Raw genomic sequence first — 14,424 nt, 5'->3', positions numbered from 1 at the left:
CGCGGTCCCCTACTTACGAGAGGCAAAGCATCCCTTGGTTCTCATCTCATTCAAAACATCAATCAATTTCTCCAAATGCAGAATCCATCATTTCCCCAAGGAAATGGAACAGATCTGTGTCAGTGACATGACGCTGGAGAAGGTGCCAGCCCTCCAGTTGAGAGGAAGGGGGAGCTTTGTGGAGTGGCTGTCAGGAGTCATGCTGTCCAGACAGGCTCTTGACATGAGTTAGGCCCATTTCAGTTCAAGTGCATCTTTTGGTTTTGTTTCTGTTCAAGTGCATCTTTTGGTTTTGTTTCTCTGAGCTGTTCAAGCTGTCCCCGCTCCTTTCCTTCCCCCCCTGCTCTGGCCTTGAGTCTCAAGCAGGCAACTTTAGTATTATGGCTTGCTCACTCCCTACTTCCTACCAGGCACCGTTATCTCCTAATTCCCAGGCCTGCTTGGTTTTGCACCTGGGATTGCTTTGTGCTTAAAGTTATGCTTTGTGGTTGGGTTTGTCATTAGCAGCTTTGAACCTGTGGATTGCTTATGCTGTACCTGCGGCTCCTGAATAAACGTTTACCTGCTTTAGACCTGCCTGTCTGAGTGAGTGACTTTTTGGGATTGCCGAGGCTGGCTGAAGAACCTCACAGTGGCGAAGGGAAAGAAACTGCCATTTGGAGTTTAGAAGGTACAAGAGCTGCTGAAGCCCCCTTGGGGATGTCGAGTCTCCTTAGTTATCTGACATTACTTATTGCATTGTCCTGTTTATGATTTGCCAAAGAAGAAACTCCAGGGAGAAATGACAACATGAACCCTTGTGGCAGGTTGACAAATTGAATGAGAGTGTGGTGTTCAATACTGTGCATTTCATGCTATATTTTAATGTCGTCTTGTTATACAGTCTTTCTGGCTTACCGCTGAACTGAACTGACACTGGGTCTATCTGTCACTTGTCTTATAGCCTGAGGTCACTATAGCACTTCTATAACAATATGACGCAAACAGAGTAATTCACCAGTTTAAGGAGCTGCAAGCATAGAAAGGCCTTTCCCAGGGCACACTTAGACATTTCCCCGCTCGCAGTCTTGGAAGGCCATTTCAATGGGATCCCATATAGGAAAAGAGTCTGCTCCTGAGAACAAAAGTCTATTGAGGATCTGTCCCACATCACATTCCAATGTCCAAGATAGGAGGATGAGCGTAACCGATTTTTGCAGACCATATTATCCCACTTCCCAGGAAGGTCAGATCAGGAGAAATTAGTCATATTATTGAAAGACAAATACATTACTGTCCAAATGGCATGATTTGCTGCCGCCATCATGAAGCATAAAAAGATGATGGGACATGCCGACCATAATATCTCTGACCCATAATTGCTCTACTCTGGGTCACATGCCATCTTTTTTTTGTCTCTAAATTGTATGACCTTTCCTCCCTATTATTAGATATTTTTAATGATGAATTTGTATTTGCATTTTAATATTTTAAGGGAAATGTTTGATTCTTTACCTTATGTTAAATTATGTTACTATTTTTAATGTTATTGATTTTATTTTGGCGGAATTTCCACCTTATTCTGTATTATTGCTATGGCTTTTTTATTATTATTATTTTGCTAATGCAATAAAGACTTGATGATGACACAAACAGATTTAGTATAGACAGAAAGTAAGCAGAAATATACCAGCCAGGGTTATCAGTCAGAGACCGCAACCACTTCCTGCTCTGTCGAAGGGCCTCTCCACTTCCTCTGGGCGGGTCTTTTAGTGCATATCTCTGTAGTAGGGTTGCCAACCTCCAGGTGGGGGCTGGAGAGCTCCTGAAATTACAACAGATCTCCAGACTACATAAATAATGGCTTTATTTCTCATGTATTTATTTAAAGCATTTATTCCATTTGTCCTAGATAAAATGGCTGATTTGGAAGGTGGGCTGCACAGCAGTAGACCCTACTGAGGTCCCTTCCACTTTCCCAGGCTCCACCCTCAAATCTCCAGGTGTTTCCAAACCCAGAGTTGGCAACCCTACTCTGTAGAGCTGTGACCACTCCGCGTGGATCTTGCTTTCCCCCTTGTGTCAGTGGAGAAGCAGGGACCCCTTGCTCTCTCCTTCCAACTTGACACCAGTCCCTGAGAAATAATAACTACTACGTGGTGGGGTGGAGAATCCTGCGTCCCCTCTGCATTCCCAGCCACCAGTCTTGCTCATGGTGGGTCTTCCCTGTCCCATGTGTGGGTTCAAAATTAATTGCACCCTTTGCTAAGTCAATTTACATGATTTGCTTTTGCTGTTCCCTACCTTCCAAGCATTTCCCAGGTCCAAACAGTGGCAGACATACGTGCCATATACAATTTTCAAATAACTGAAAGGAACATGCATTTTTTCATTTGCTGACTTGTTTACTGAGGTTGAAGTGGAAGAGCCTCTTTGTAACCCAGTCAATTGCTTTACCACATTATTGATTAGCCATGTACTCTGAATTATTAGCACATGTTAATAATGCATCTATTGTTTCATGCATCTATTATTCTGTATGAGTCTCAACCAATTCCAGCTCCCTGCTGGGGGTACATGTGGCTGAACAAACACCTGTACCCCTTTTGAGAATGTCTGTACTGTATTGAATTGATGCATTTTGCTATACACAAAGCAGCTCTAGAGGTCTACTCCAACGTCCTTCCTCTATCTTAGCAATAACGAAATTTGCAGAAAAGGGAGATGGGTGGCCCTATATTCAGAGGAAACCCTTTGCAACTCAAAAACTCACATACTACATTTTAAATGCTCCTTGGTCCAAATGAAGGATCTCCCTCCGTGTGCCTGGGGAACAAAAAGACTGAAATGTGGAAGCCAGAGCAATGGCCAAGACAGGATCTCTAAAACGCAGCATTTCCTTCCCGAGGAGCAGATGCCGTCAGGAGCCCTCGGTGTCTGTATTGTCACTGCCCGTCGTATTCTCCCAGTCCACTTCATGGTACCTCCCCTTTGGCACCCTCCTTAGCGCCCTCTTTCTGCAAAGAAGATTTGATGTTGATTGAGAGGAGGAAGGCCTGCAAGCCCTCGGCCTCATCGATGGGATCCAATAAAACCAGTGCAGTTGACTGTTACCAGGGCTGGATGGTTGTAGACACGTGATCTAGGGGACCAATAATGGTCTACCAATTTAAAGGTAAAGGTACAGGTCCCCTCTGCAAGCACCGGGTCATTCCTGACCCATGGGGTGATGTCCCATCCCGACGTTTCCAAGGCAGACTTTGTTTGCGGGGTGGTTTGCCAGTGCCTTCCCCAGTCATCTTCCCTTTACCCCCAGCAAGCTGGGTACTCATTTGACCGACCTCAGAAGGATGGAAGGCTGAGTCAACCTTGATCCAGCTACCTGAAACCGACTTCCGTCGGGATCGAACTCAGGTCATGAGCAGAGCTTTTGACTGCAGTACTGCAGCTTAACACTCTGCGCCACGGGGCTCTTCCCGGTCTACCAATTATATACCTTTTATCTGTGACTAAAACAAAGACATTGGATTCCACCCATCTCTCCCTCTCCAGAGGACTATGGTGCAGGCTGTGAAAGGAAGCGCGCTTGTCTGCTCCTGAACATGCTTTGCCCATTAATAGCACACCTGACAGAGCTGGAAGGAGCAATCCTTCGGGGCTAGCAGAAATTTCCAGAGGGCACTAAGACTGCAGTTTCCCTGCAGTGCTCATAGCAATGCACCCTCACGACATGATGAAGTTTCTGCTCAACAGCCTCCAAGTTTGCTGTAAATAACCAGTAGAAGTAAACAAGTTCAGGAATCTCACCTCCGGTAGTGCTCAAAACTGTCTTTCATTCGCCTGCGCCCTTTCTCGGCCAACTCCTGCTCAAGAGGGCCTCCTTCCTGGAAAAGCAAAGCAAGCATGACAGGAACAAACTTTTTTCAGCAGGGGTACAAAGCCACGGTGGCAAGGAAAACTCTTGGGGTCAGACCTCAGCTCAAATATGCAGTCTGGGGTTGGCAGGCTGCTCTGCACACCCGGGACTCAGCACGTGAGATCGTAGCGGTAGCAATCCATCTAACTTTCCTTTAATAATGCATCTTAGAGAACTCTGCTGATGAACAGTTTGCATAGTCCAGATGCTCTAACTGGATGCAGGAATGTAACCTCCCATTGCAGAGACTGGGGGAGCACTGAAGGGGCTTTCTCAGCAAACGCATCTGGAAATCAGCAGGTGGGAACTAAGCAATGGGAGGCTCAGTGAGCAAACGGGGCAAGTTTGAACCACAGGAACCACGTCCACATTAACCTACCTTGCTGAATTGTTGTAAAGATTACTGTGATGATGTACATGAAATGGGAAACAACAGCATCTTCCTACCAAAAGCAGCAAGGACAGGTAAATATCCACTGTAAAAAAAAGAGTGCAAAGAAATGCTTTACTTACCACTGGTGAGCTGAGAAGTGGAATGTTTCCTAGGGTGCTGAAATGTGGCTCCTGGCAGTCAGAGCTTTCTTCTGAGAGAAAAAATAAACAAATCTTAAGTTGTTTATGCATGGGTACTTTCACTCACGTTCACCTCCATCTGACTCGGTTGTTCCTTAGTTATGCATGAGTTTTCCCTCCATTAGAGATGACCTCGCTGCCAGCCCTAACTAGTCCCATACCTTCCTGTTCCTCTGTTAACCCAATACTCCTCTCTCCCGAGCTCAGCCCGGGTGAGATTTCTGTGCATAAGGCAAAGCGCAGGACACAAAAGCTTGGTTTCTCTCACAGCCAATTACAAAGCAGCATCTCCAGAGGCGGGGATTCAAATACTTCCTGCTTCCTCAGAGCTCTTTCTGAGCAGAAGAAAGGCTTTTTAAAACCAAGGCTTGGATTTCTCTCCCCTTATTTTCAGATTGCTCTGTTTTTTTTGTTTTTTTTTTTGTTTTTGTTCTTAAAATGCTTTTTTATGCGGCAATTGGGTTGGGGGGAGGGAGCTTTTCTCTCACTACAGCCAATTACAAAGCAGCATTTCAAGGGGAAGGGATTCAAATACTTTCTGATTTGAGGTTGGAGACTGCTGGTGCACAGACTCCCAACAGGAAAGTGTGGGTTCAGCAAGCAACAAACCTCAGGTAAAACTCCCATGCATAAACTACCATAGACCTACTGGCTAATTTTTGTTCTGGAATAATACACCTCTAGTGGGTTATTCCTAGACCTATACAACCCAAAGTGGTCTACATATCAGTGCAAGATGAGTATATACACTCCAGGTCAAAGGCCTTTAATTTACCTCTTGGGAGACGCAAACAAGTTGTGTTTTCAGCCCCCAAGGTATGTTTCAGAATGTGACTCTGGGAAGCAAAGACAAAAAGCAATCTCAGCCACAGAATAACTTACTTTTGCCAATGCCTTTCAGACCTTCCTCTGGATTTCCATGTGGAGTAAGCTTCATGTAAGAAAGAATTTTGTGAACAAGTGTTACTGATTTACATTTAACGCTGTCAAGCATATGCTGACATCCTAGTGGAGTCTGTTCCTGTGCAGGAAATGCACACGGAAATGCACATTCATTTGCGACAGGAGTTCTGCAAGTGCAAGCAACAGTCTGCACATGTTGTCAGCAACCACACATCTCTCAGGGATTCCAGGCACCCATCAGCAAGGGAATCCTACTGCTGTGCGAATCAACCACCCCACCTTCAAGCAGCTCTCAACTATGAGAAACTGAATGTTTCCTTGTGTGTAAGAATGCTGTTCCCAAATCAGAGCTTGCTTCTGAGTTAGAAAGAATCAGAGAGAGAAGAGTGTTGCAAACTCCTCTACAAGGGCCAGATTCCTCACCCGTCTCCCCCACCAGATTCAGGCCTGAGGATTGCGCCACTCCTTCCCATCACTGTTTTCTACAGTGAAGCTCTCGAGCAGAACTGGTGCCTCCAAAAGTGTCCCTGCAGGAATTGTCCCTGAGCTGCTGCTTCTTTGCTGCCAGACTTCATTCCCAGCCACGTGAACTCACCTTTATTCTCTGCCACCAGCCCCCTTCCTCCCTTCTCTCCCCGTGATTGTAAGCTCCTGGAGTCAGGGGCCTGTGTTTTTTGGCTTATGTTGCAAGCACTATGTATATTCATGGCAATGCATAGCGTAAGAACAATCAGAATTAGAAGAGGATCAGAAGGGTCCCTGTTGCTGACTCTGCCCCCAAGGAGTGAGGGCAGGACACATGCCCAACCCACAACTCACATCTTGGGAGCTTCTGGATGAGGTTTCTTCAAGGTCTGAAGTCTGGAATTGCAAAGAGTGAGATGTTAAGAAATGAAGGCATGCAGGCTGGAAAGAACAAACCCTGTGCCAACCTGCCCTAGTGAACCCTGGCCTAAGGCCACACCACCGATGAGCTGGAAGGCACAGGGGGTGAAATGGCCCCCACCTCAGAGAACCTGGGCACAAATGTACAGCTTTGCCTGGTGAATGCTGGATTTGCCCCATGTGACTATGCAGATGTTATCCTAGAACCACATTTAGAAATAGGCAATGAAGACTGGGGGAAACCTTCTGGAAGCCTGCATCTCCCATTGGGTTGGATGGAAAAATCTCTGTCCTTTGTCTCTTTTGGAGAGGAGAGAAAACAAGAGGTCAACAAAGTACAAAGTAAAATAAATGAACAGAGCCTGAACAGAAATCTCGAAGCTTTAGGATTATTTTGCTCACTTCATTTGCTATCGGAGTGGGGGATGGTTTTAGACCTAGGCGGAGAGGATGGAGTTTTACTCCTTTTACTTGCCTTTGTTCAGATGTTGTTAGACAATTTTTGTTCATGGGGGCCCCTTGGGGGGAGGCAAGTAAGTTCATAGCCAGACATGTATGTTAGATTAGTAGGGCAGACTTTTAACTCAGCGCTCCCAGCTTTCTGATCCACCCGGGAGAGAGCAGTGACCCATGGGGGGGGGGGCGTTTCCACCCTCCAGTCTGAGAACCACCGCCTCCAGCCACCAGCTCCAGGGCAGGGATGTCCCTGACAAGGGGCACCTCTCAGGCCCAACCCTCAGCACAGGCCTGGTCAGTGCCATCTTTTCTGGCCAGGCCAGGGGCCCCCTGCCCTCTTGCCTGGTACCTACCAGCGCCAAAGGGTCGAGATGCAGCCTTTTCATTCTGGCCACAGCACTGAGCAGCTGCCCCTCTTGCTGGAACAGCTGCAGCTGCAGCTCATCACATTTCTCCCCAAGATCCCTGATCTGCTTCCGATAGCCATCCTTGTCCATCAGGTTCTTGCAGTGTTGCTTGTGGAAGGCCTCTTGGGTCAGGAGGGCCTGGCAGAGATGCACACGGAGAGGAATCAGAGTGTCTGCGAAGGGCAATCCGGCAGTCGGATCCACAGCCAGCCAGCCCAAGAGCTTTCAGCTGTCCCACTAGCAAGCCAATGCAATGCAAGCAACTGGCCGGGTGAAATGCCAGGCTTGCCTCTCACACAGACATATGCTCCTGTGTGGGGCTTTACTGTAAGGGGGCTACTGCTGGCCCCCAGACAAAGACTCTTCAGCCCCTCTTCTTCCAACCCCTACGAAAACCATTCTACAGAGCTGCAGGGCGGGCAGAGCGTTGTCCTTCCAGGCCATCCTCTTGGCACCTATTTCATCTGCTACCACAGAGGAAGTCCACCATTCAAGGTGATGGTCTAGAACAGGGCAGCACAGCTTGTGATCCACCCAACCAAACCCAGCTCATGCGCAGCTCCTTGGGGTCTTGAGAATTCTCTTGCTTTTTTCCCTACCTGCCTGCCTGCTTGCCTGGGGCAGCAAAATCAGGGGGGTTGTCAGACCCTGGCAGGCCACAAGGCAGAGCTTGGGCGGGCCACCAGTCGCAGACTGCAATCCAGTCAAGAGAAACAGCCATCTTCTGTGAACCCCCAGCAGGATTGCCTGATGCTTCACGTGGTCAGTGTTGTGATGGGGGGGATTGGAATGCCCTGAATAACACACAAGCCTGTTTTTTACAGCGGGCCGGGGGGGGGGGGGGCTCAGAGAAATCACACCCGTGGGTGGGAGCCAGACAATAAAACCCTCATGTTAGATTCACAAAAGGAAGCCCTCCCATTTAGGGGGATCAATGAGGGGAGGAAGGGGGCGTCATTTTGCCACACTGTCAGGAAGAGGAAAGATAAATTTACTTTTAATATTTTGAGCTGGAACCTGAAAAACCAGTAGCACGCAACATGATAGGATTTAGTTAGATGTGGGTTTGGCAGGACTGGGGAGCTCAGCTCCCACCCTCCATACAGGATTGGTCAATCAGAATCTCTCCCAGCTGGCCCGCTCACTCCTCGGGTGCCCAGTGCCAGAGTAGGGAACTGCAAGGAAAGCGTCGATTGACACTTTCCAGCTGTTATGTGCACATTTCTCAGGGTGGAACACCAAGGTAAATCGGGGACAAGCAGCTTAGTTAGTACTTCACTTTTGGGGTTTATTTCCTAGGTTCTATAACACCTGTAGCACGTCTCTTTGTATATGTGCGTGTTTATATACACACACACCTACATTCACCCCTTTGTCTCTGTGCTGTGTCGATTGGAGTGCTTTCTAGTTAAACAGAGATCTTTGGGTCCCTGTGAAAAAGGCAGACAAATAACATAAGTATGAAAGTGGGGGTCTACAAAACTCACCCCCCCACACCGCGGCTCCATGCCTCTTTCCCCCTCCAGGCCCCCTCTGTTGCTGGCTAGCCTGGCTCTCTGCAGTGGCGGCTGACAACACTTCTTTAAAGATCAAGGGATTTAAATCCCCATTTTTTAAATTTTACATTTTTATGCAGAGTTAGGGGACCCCCTAAGTTTGCACAAACATCTGTTGGGGGTCAGTGTGCTCCCTATCTGCAGATTTAAGTATCCACAGGCAGGGGGCACAGTTGAAATTAGATATATAAACTAGTAAATACTTTTTTCCTTTTAAAATCTCAAACTGTGGAAAAGTTTATCACTCAGGCACCCGGCTGCTCACCCACACATGGGCATCAAACACCTGGCTGAGCAAAGGGGACCGCAGGCAGGAAGATGACAGCATAACATGAGAATGCACACAAGCCCTAATTTCAGTGAGTTAGATGACCGAGGGGCTGGAAATGGGGAGGGGGAGTCCAGTTGGTGACAGCCCCCGAACCCCAGAAAAGACAGGAAGGCTAGGGTTCCTTATTACTAGGCTGAAGCATACCCCCCCCACACACACACACACACACTTACACAAATACACACTGGAGAGGGAAGGGAGGGCCAAGAGGTTGTGGGATTAGGACAGCCAGTTTGTCAAAAACCCAGCCAAATAATTTCAGGCTAAGCCCTTCCAATTACTTGACACGGAGAAAGAGAGGATTCACTTTAGAGAGCAAAGAGAGATTTAAACATGAAAATCTGAGAACCTTCCATCTGCAGGGCAGCATGGTGATTAGTAATGCCCAAAAGATCCTTTCTTCAGCTTTTTTGAACCGGGAGGATTTAAAGTTAGGAAACCTGGTAAGTCCTGAATGATGCCTAGGACTTTGTGCAAGATATTGCTGAACCAGTTGGGGGCAGTGCCCTGAGCAGTTAAAATTTCAGCATTTCTATAAATGGAAAATTGACCCACGAGGCCAGCTTCAGCCACATTTGATTTCTCTCTGATAAGCATGACCTCAATGACTCCAATTTCAGAAAAAGCATTTTTTTACCTTAAAGAATATAGCATACGCTTGATACACAAGGAACAAAAGAATAATATGTAGTTGTACAGCAAAAAGACCACAACAACTGAGCACAGAGAAAATCAAATAGCCATACGGGCACTCTTTTCCTACAGATTACCCGTTTCTGTGATGTTATACACATGAGGACATCGTTTATCTTGATTTCAGTAAGGTCTTTAATAAGGCTTCACATAATATTCTTGTTGACAAGTTGGTAAAATGTGGTTTAGATCCTATTACTGTTAGGTGGATTTGTAACTGGTTGACAGATTGCACCCAAAAAGTGCTTGTTAATCCACTTGGAGAGGAGTGACTAGTGGAGTGCCTCAGGGATCTGTGTTGTTCAACATGATTTGGATGAAGGAATAGAGGGGCTGCTTATTAAATCTGCAGTTGATACTAAATTGGGAGGAGTAGCAAATACAGTAGAAGACAGAGCCAGGATACAGGGTAATCTTGACAGGCTGGAAAACTGGTCTAAAACTAATAAAATGAATTTCAACTGAGCTAAATGTAAAGTTCTGCATTTAGGCAGGAAAAATCAAATGCACAATTATAGGATGGGGGAGACTTGTCTTAGCAGTAGTGTGTGCGAAAAGGTTCTAGGGGTCTTAGTAGACCAAACACTGAACATGAGTCAGCAGTGTGATGCAGTCGATAAAAATACAAATGTGATTTTGGGCTATATCACAGAAGAATAGTAGGTGACACCAAGTGATGGTATAGCTTTACTCTGCTCTAGTTAGACTTCACCTAGAGTATTGTGTTCAGTTTTGGGCACCACAATTTAAGAAGAATGTGGACAAGTTGGAACGTGTCCAGAGGAGGGCAACAAAGATGGTGAGGGGTCTGGAGACCAAGTCCTATGAGGAAAGGTTGAAGGAGCTGGGTATGTGTAGTCTGAAGAGGAGATGACTGTGAGGTGAAATGATAACCATATTCAAGTATCTAAAGGGCTGTCGTACAGAGGATGGTGCGGAGTTGTTCCAGAAAACGTTGCCCCAGAAGGTTGGACCAGAAACAACGAGTTGAAATTAAATAAAAAGGGTTTTCGGCTAAACATTAGAAAGAACTTCCTATCAATTAGAGTGGTTCCTCAGTGGAACAGGCTTCCTCGGGAGGTTGTGGACTCTCCTTCTTTGGAAGTTTTTAAGCAGAGGCTAGATGGCCATCTGTCAGCAGTGCTGAGTCTGTGAACTTAGGCAGATCATGAGAGTGAGGGCAGGAACGGTTGTGTCAGTGTGTTATAGGCACGTGCTATTTTAGCCTAAATGGACATATATTTATGCAACACCTGCTAATTAAACGCTAATTTTCATGTTAGTAACTGGCCAGCAGAAGACATGCTTTAGTTTCTGCTGGCTAGAAGCAGAAGAGGGCGAGCCACCAAAGGCCTTCACTGTAATGTCAACATCCAGATAAGAAAAGTCTTGTTCCTTTTAAATCTTGGATGTCTGCCTAAAAGTAGGGGTAACTGAAATGCCTTGTATGGAATGCATACTACTTTGGTTCCCATATTCTTTAACTTTCTTGCCATAAATGGTGTGATGGGATTGACACTGATGACCTGATTGTTACTATATCAGTAGACCTTTGCATCTGGTCTTTGAGAACCTTGGAAACAGGTGGAAGAAATTAACTGAAGGTCTATAAAAGAAACCTTATACGGTATAATCCTTACAAGGTGCAATCCTTGAAAAGGGCAATCCTTATAAGGTGCAATCCTTATAAGGTGAAAGCCTTATACGGAAAATACATCAAGGTTTAACATTGTTTTGAGAAAGTAATGAAAAGACGCCATATAAGGAAGATCATAGATTAGCTTTCCCATGAAGAAGAGTATAAAAGGAGCCTGAATTTGTTTAGAATAGAGAGATCTAGTCAAGATCTCTCGGGCGATGGTGGTAATGTATGAAAATGTATAAGTAATGATCTGTATACTCTGTGCAATTCTCTGTAATAGTCTGTTGTGTGACTCTGCCTGAAAATTTATGTTATTCTCTGTAAATGCATTGAACTTGCCTTTAATATCTTGAACTAAGCAATAAAAAGAATCTCCAAGATTCAAACTGTTGCCTCTTTACCCTAGAGACAATTTGTACCAAGGAATCATACTTGTCAATCTGGTATACATCCTATAGATCTAGTCATCAAATAGCAGTAATGGAGCCCAGTACAAGTGCTTGGCTCTTCTGGCCCTTTCTTACATGCTTGGGGTAATGCCGATTGCCACTTTGGGGTCAGGAAGCAATTTTCCTCCAGGCCATATTGGCCAGGGTTCCTGGGTTGTTGTTTTTTGTTGCCATCTTCTGGGCATGGAGTAGGGGTCACTGGGTGTGTGTGGGGGGGCAGTTGTGAATTTCTGACTCTATGATTCTATGACGTGGATGGGTCCCTCCCTCTCTCCCGCAGATGGAAAGAGCACCCTATTCCCTGCCTCCAAGGATGATGGAACCAAGAATCTAAGAACAGCACAGTGTTCTCCTCTCCTGAAGAGAGAATGAGGAAGTGTGAGGATGTCTAAGTGGGGCAAAAGGCGAGATGTTGCTCAAGAAGGTCGGACCAGAACCAACGGTTTGAAATTAAATCAAAAGAGTTTCCGTCTAGACATTAGGAAGAATTTTCTAACAGTTAGAGCAGTTCCTCAGTGGAACAGGCTTCCTCGGGAGGTGGTAAGGTCTCCTTCCCTGAAGGTTTTTAAGAAGAGGTTAGATGGCCATCTGTCAGCAATGCTGATTCTGTGACCTTAGGCAGATGATGAGAGGGAGGGCATCTTGGCCATCTTCTGGTCACTAGGGGTGTGGGTGGGGGAGGTAGTTGTGAATTTCCTGCATTGAGCCGGGGGTTGGACTTGATGGCCCTGGTGGTCCCTTCCAACTCTATGATTCTATGTTCCGCAGGCCTATGACTGAGGGCAGCAAGGGTTTTCCCTCAGAGCTGGCCTCCCATCTCCCACCCCCTCGCAGCATTCTTGCTACCATTCAAGTGGGGGGAGCTGCCCCTTTCCATGTTGGCCAAGACCCTTTGCGCTGATTTTAGCGCCATTTGTTTTCTGATTTTGAGAACTGCTGGTTTTAAATTAACATTGTATGAAATTGAATGTTTTTATTTTATCATACACTGCTGGTGTGACCTCCTGCCCTGAGCCCGGCTTCAGCTGAGATAGAGGACGGGATATAAATCCAACAAACAAACAAACAGATAAATGATCCTAACTTCACACATACCCTGAAGGACCGGTTGATCCTGGCTGTGCTTGACCTGGAAGGGTGTGTGGAAACATTCACTCGGGGCAGTGGTGGTTTCAAAAAGGCAAATGCGATGCTTCGTGAGGGAAGGAATGAAAATAAAACATCCTGCATTGCAATGCCTTTCTGTAGCTCTACGGCAGCCACATCTGGAATCCTGAGATGGAATTACTCCATCTCAAAAAGGATACTCGAGGGCTTAAAAAACTGCAACCAAACAACAGGTCTTCCCCTGAGGATAGGCTAAAATATTTTTTCTTTTGGGTTTTGAAAAAAGATGATTAAGAAGGGCTATTGTAAAATGTGTAAAAGTAGACGTGCAGTGGGAAAAGTACAAGAACTCTGGGGCACTTGGTGAAGTTACTGAGCCCACTGCTGGTCAGGCAAAAGACAGCGTCTCTTCCCAGGGCAGCAATTTTATGCAGGGTGGGGGGAGAAAACCTACAGTAAAGGGGGGGGGGGCTGTTCCCTTCAGGTTTTGTGGGGTTCTCAGTGGCATCAGGTTGGTCATGATGGGCCTTTGCTCTCATCCAACAGGACTCTTCTGATAATCTTACCTGATCCCTTTCCGCAGCTACCTCTTCCATCTGTTTCAAGACAGCCTCAAGACGGTCCTGGTAGATCCGGGTGTCATTCTGCAAGGATGCGCACCTCAGTTCCAGCATTTCCTTCTCTTCTATAAGCTACCGATACAACCAGAGCCCCATATAGGGGTGTTAAAGCAGGCTTGAAAGAACTCGCCAGCCAGTGCTTAAACTACAGGCTCAGAAGCCGAATGGCCGGAGGGCCACGGCTGCAATCCTGAAAGGCAAATGGCCTCAAAACGCGACATCTGCTGTCAGAGAGAATTATTTTCACAGAACAGAATTTTCCCGATTCCCCCCTCCCCTGCCACGGCAGCGCACTGATCTCCACCAAAAGCTGTCCCCCGAGGGGTGGGACCCTCAGGAATGGCACGAGGGGGACATCAGAACCGGGGTGGGGGAATGACACCTTCTCTTGTGTTAGTAGAAATAGTAATCTTGATCCAATGCAAGATTTAGAAAATAAAAATTGTGTTCTGAGCAAATTGCCAGTGGAAGAGGGGTTAGGGTTTCAGGCTTTGGTTCCTCTGCTGATGCTTCAGTTTTGGCTTGTTAGCCATCTGTGAAGCAAACCTCAGTCCTCTCCGCCCCCAAATCGCTCAGCCTGAGCCCCCCTGACTCCTTCAGCCCAGAAGCTGATGCCAGCCCTCTGCCCAGCCCCATTTACTCTGTGCCATGGCACAGCCTGGCCTCATTCACCAGCCCTCTCACCACCCCACAGCCCACCAGTGCCCAATCATGGCGTGAGCTCCAGTCCCCTGGCAAGGGCTGCTGCTTACTTTGTCCCGCGTGTCCTCCGTCCCCCGAAGCAGTTGGCGTAAGTCATAGATGGCGTTGACCAGCTCCCGGTGTTCCCCCAGCATCCGTGCCCGCTCAGCTTCCAGAGCCTCACTGGAACCACTTTCTTTCCCAGCACTGCTGGTTTTGGTGACCT

At 46.8% G+C, this 14,424-nt stretch overlaps 1 protein-coding gene across 1 annotated transcript in view; it reads right to left on the bottom strand.

The window, feature by feature from the left end:
* Nucleotides 1-2,899: 2,899 nt before the first annotated feature.
* CARD9 (caspase recruitment domain family member 9) overlaps nt 2,900-14,424 on the bottom strand; it is a 28,140-nt gene continuing 16,615 nt past the window's right edge. The window contains exons 6-11 of the mRNA XM_056860208.1: nt 14,270-14,422; nt 13,464-13,589; nt 7,066-7,257; nt 6,191-6,232; nt 3,787-3,863; nt 2,900-2,996 (exon numbers count right to left, since the gene is read on the bottom strand). Of these exons, the coding sequence (XP_056716186.1) occupies nt 2,900-2,996; nt 3,787-3,863; nt 6,191-6,232; nt 7,066-7,257; nt 13,464-13,589; nt 14,270-14,422 (687 nt within the window). The remainder of the gene's footprint in view (nt 2,997-3,786; nt 3,864-6,190; nt 6,233-7,065; nt 7,258-13,463; nt 13,590-14,269; nt 14,423-14,424) is intronic.

The sequence above is a fragment of the Euleptes europaea genome, chromosome 14 (genome assembly GCF_029931775.1).
Source record: "Euleptes europaea isolate rEulEur1 chromosome 14, rEulEur1.hap1, whole genome shotgun sequence".
NCBI classification, from domain to species: domain Eukaryota; kingdom Metazoa; phylum Chordata; class Lepidosauria; order Squamata; family Sphaerodactylidae; genus Euleptes; species Euleptes europaea.
The sequence above is the reverse complement of the archived record's forward strand: the minus strand, read 5'-3'. Positions and strand labels throughout refer to the sequence as shown.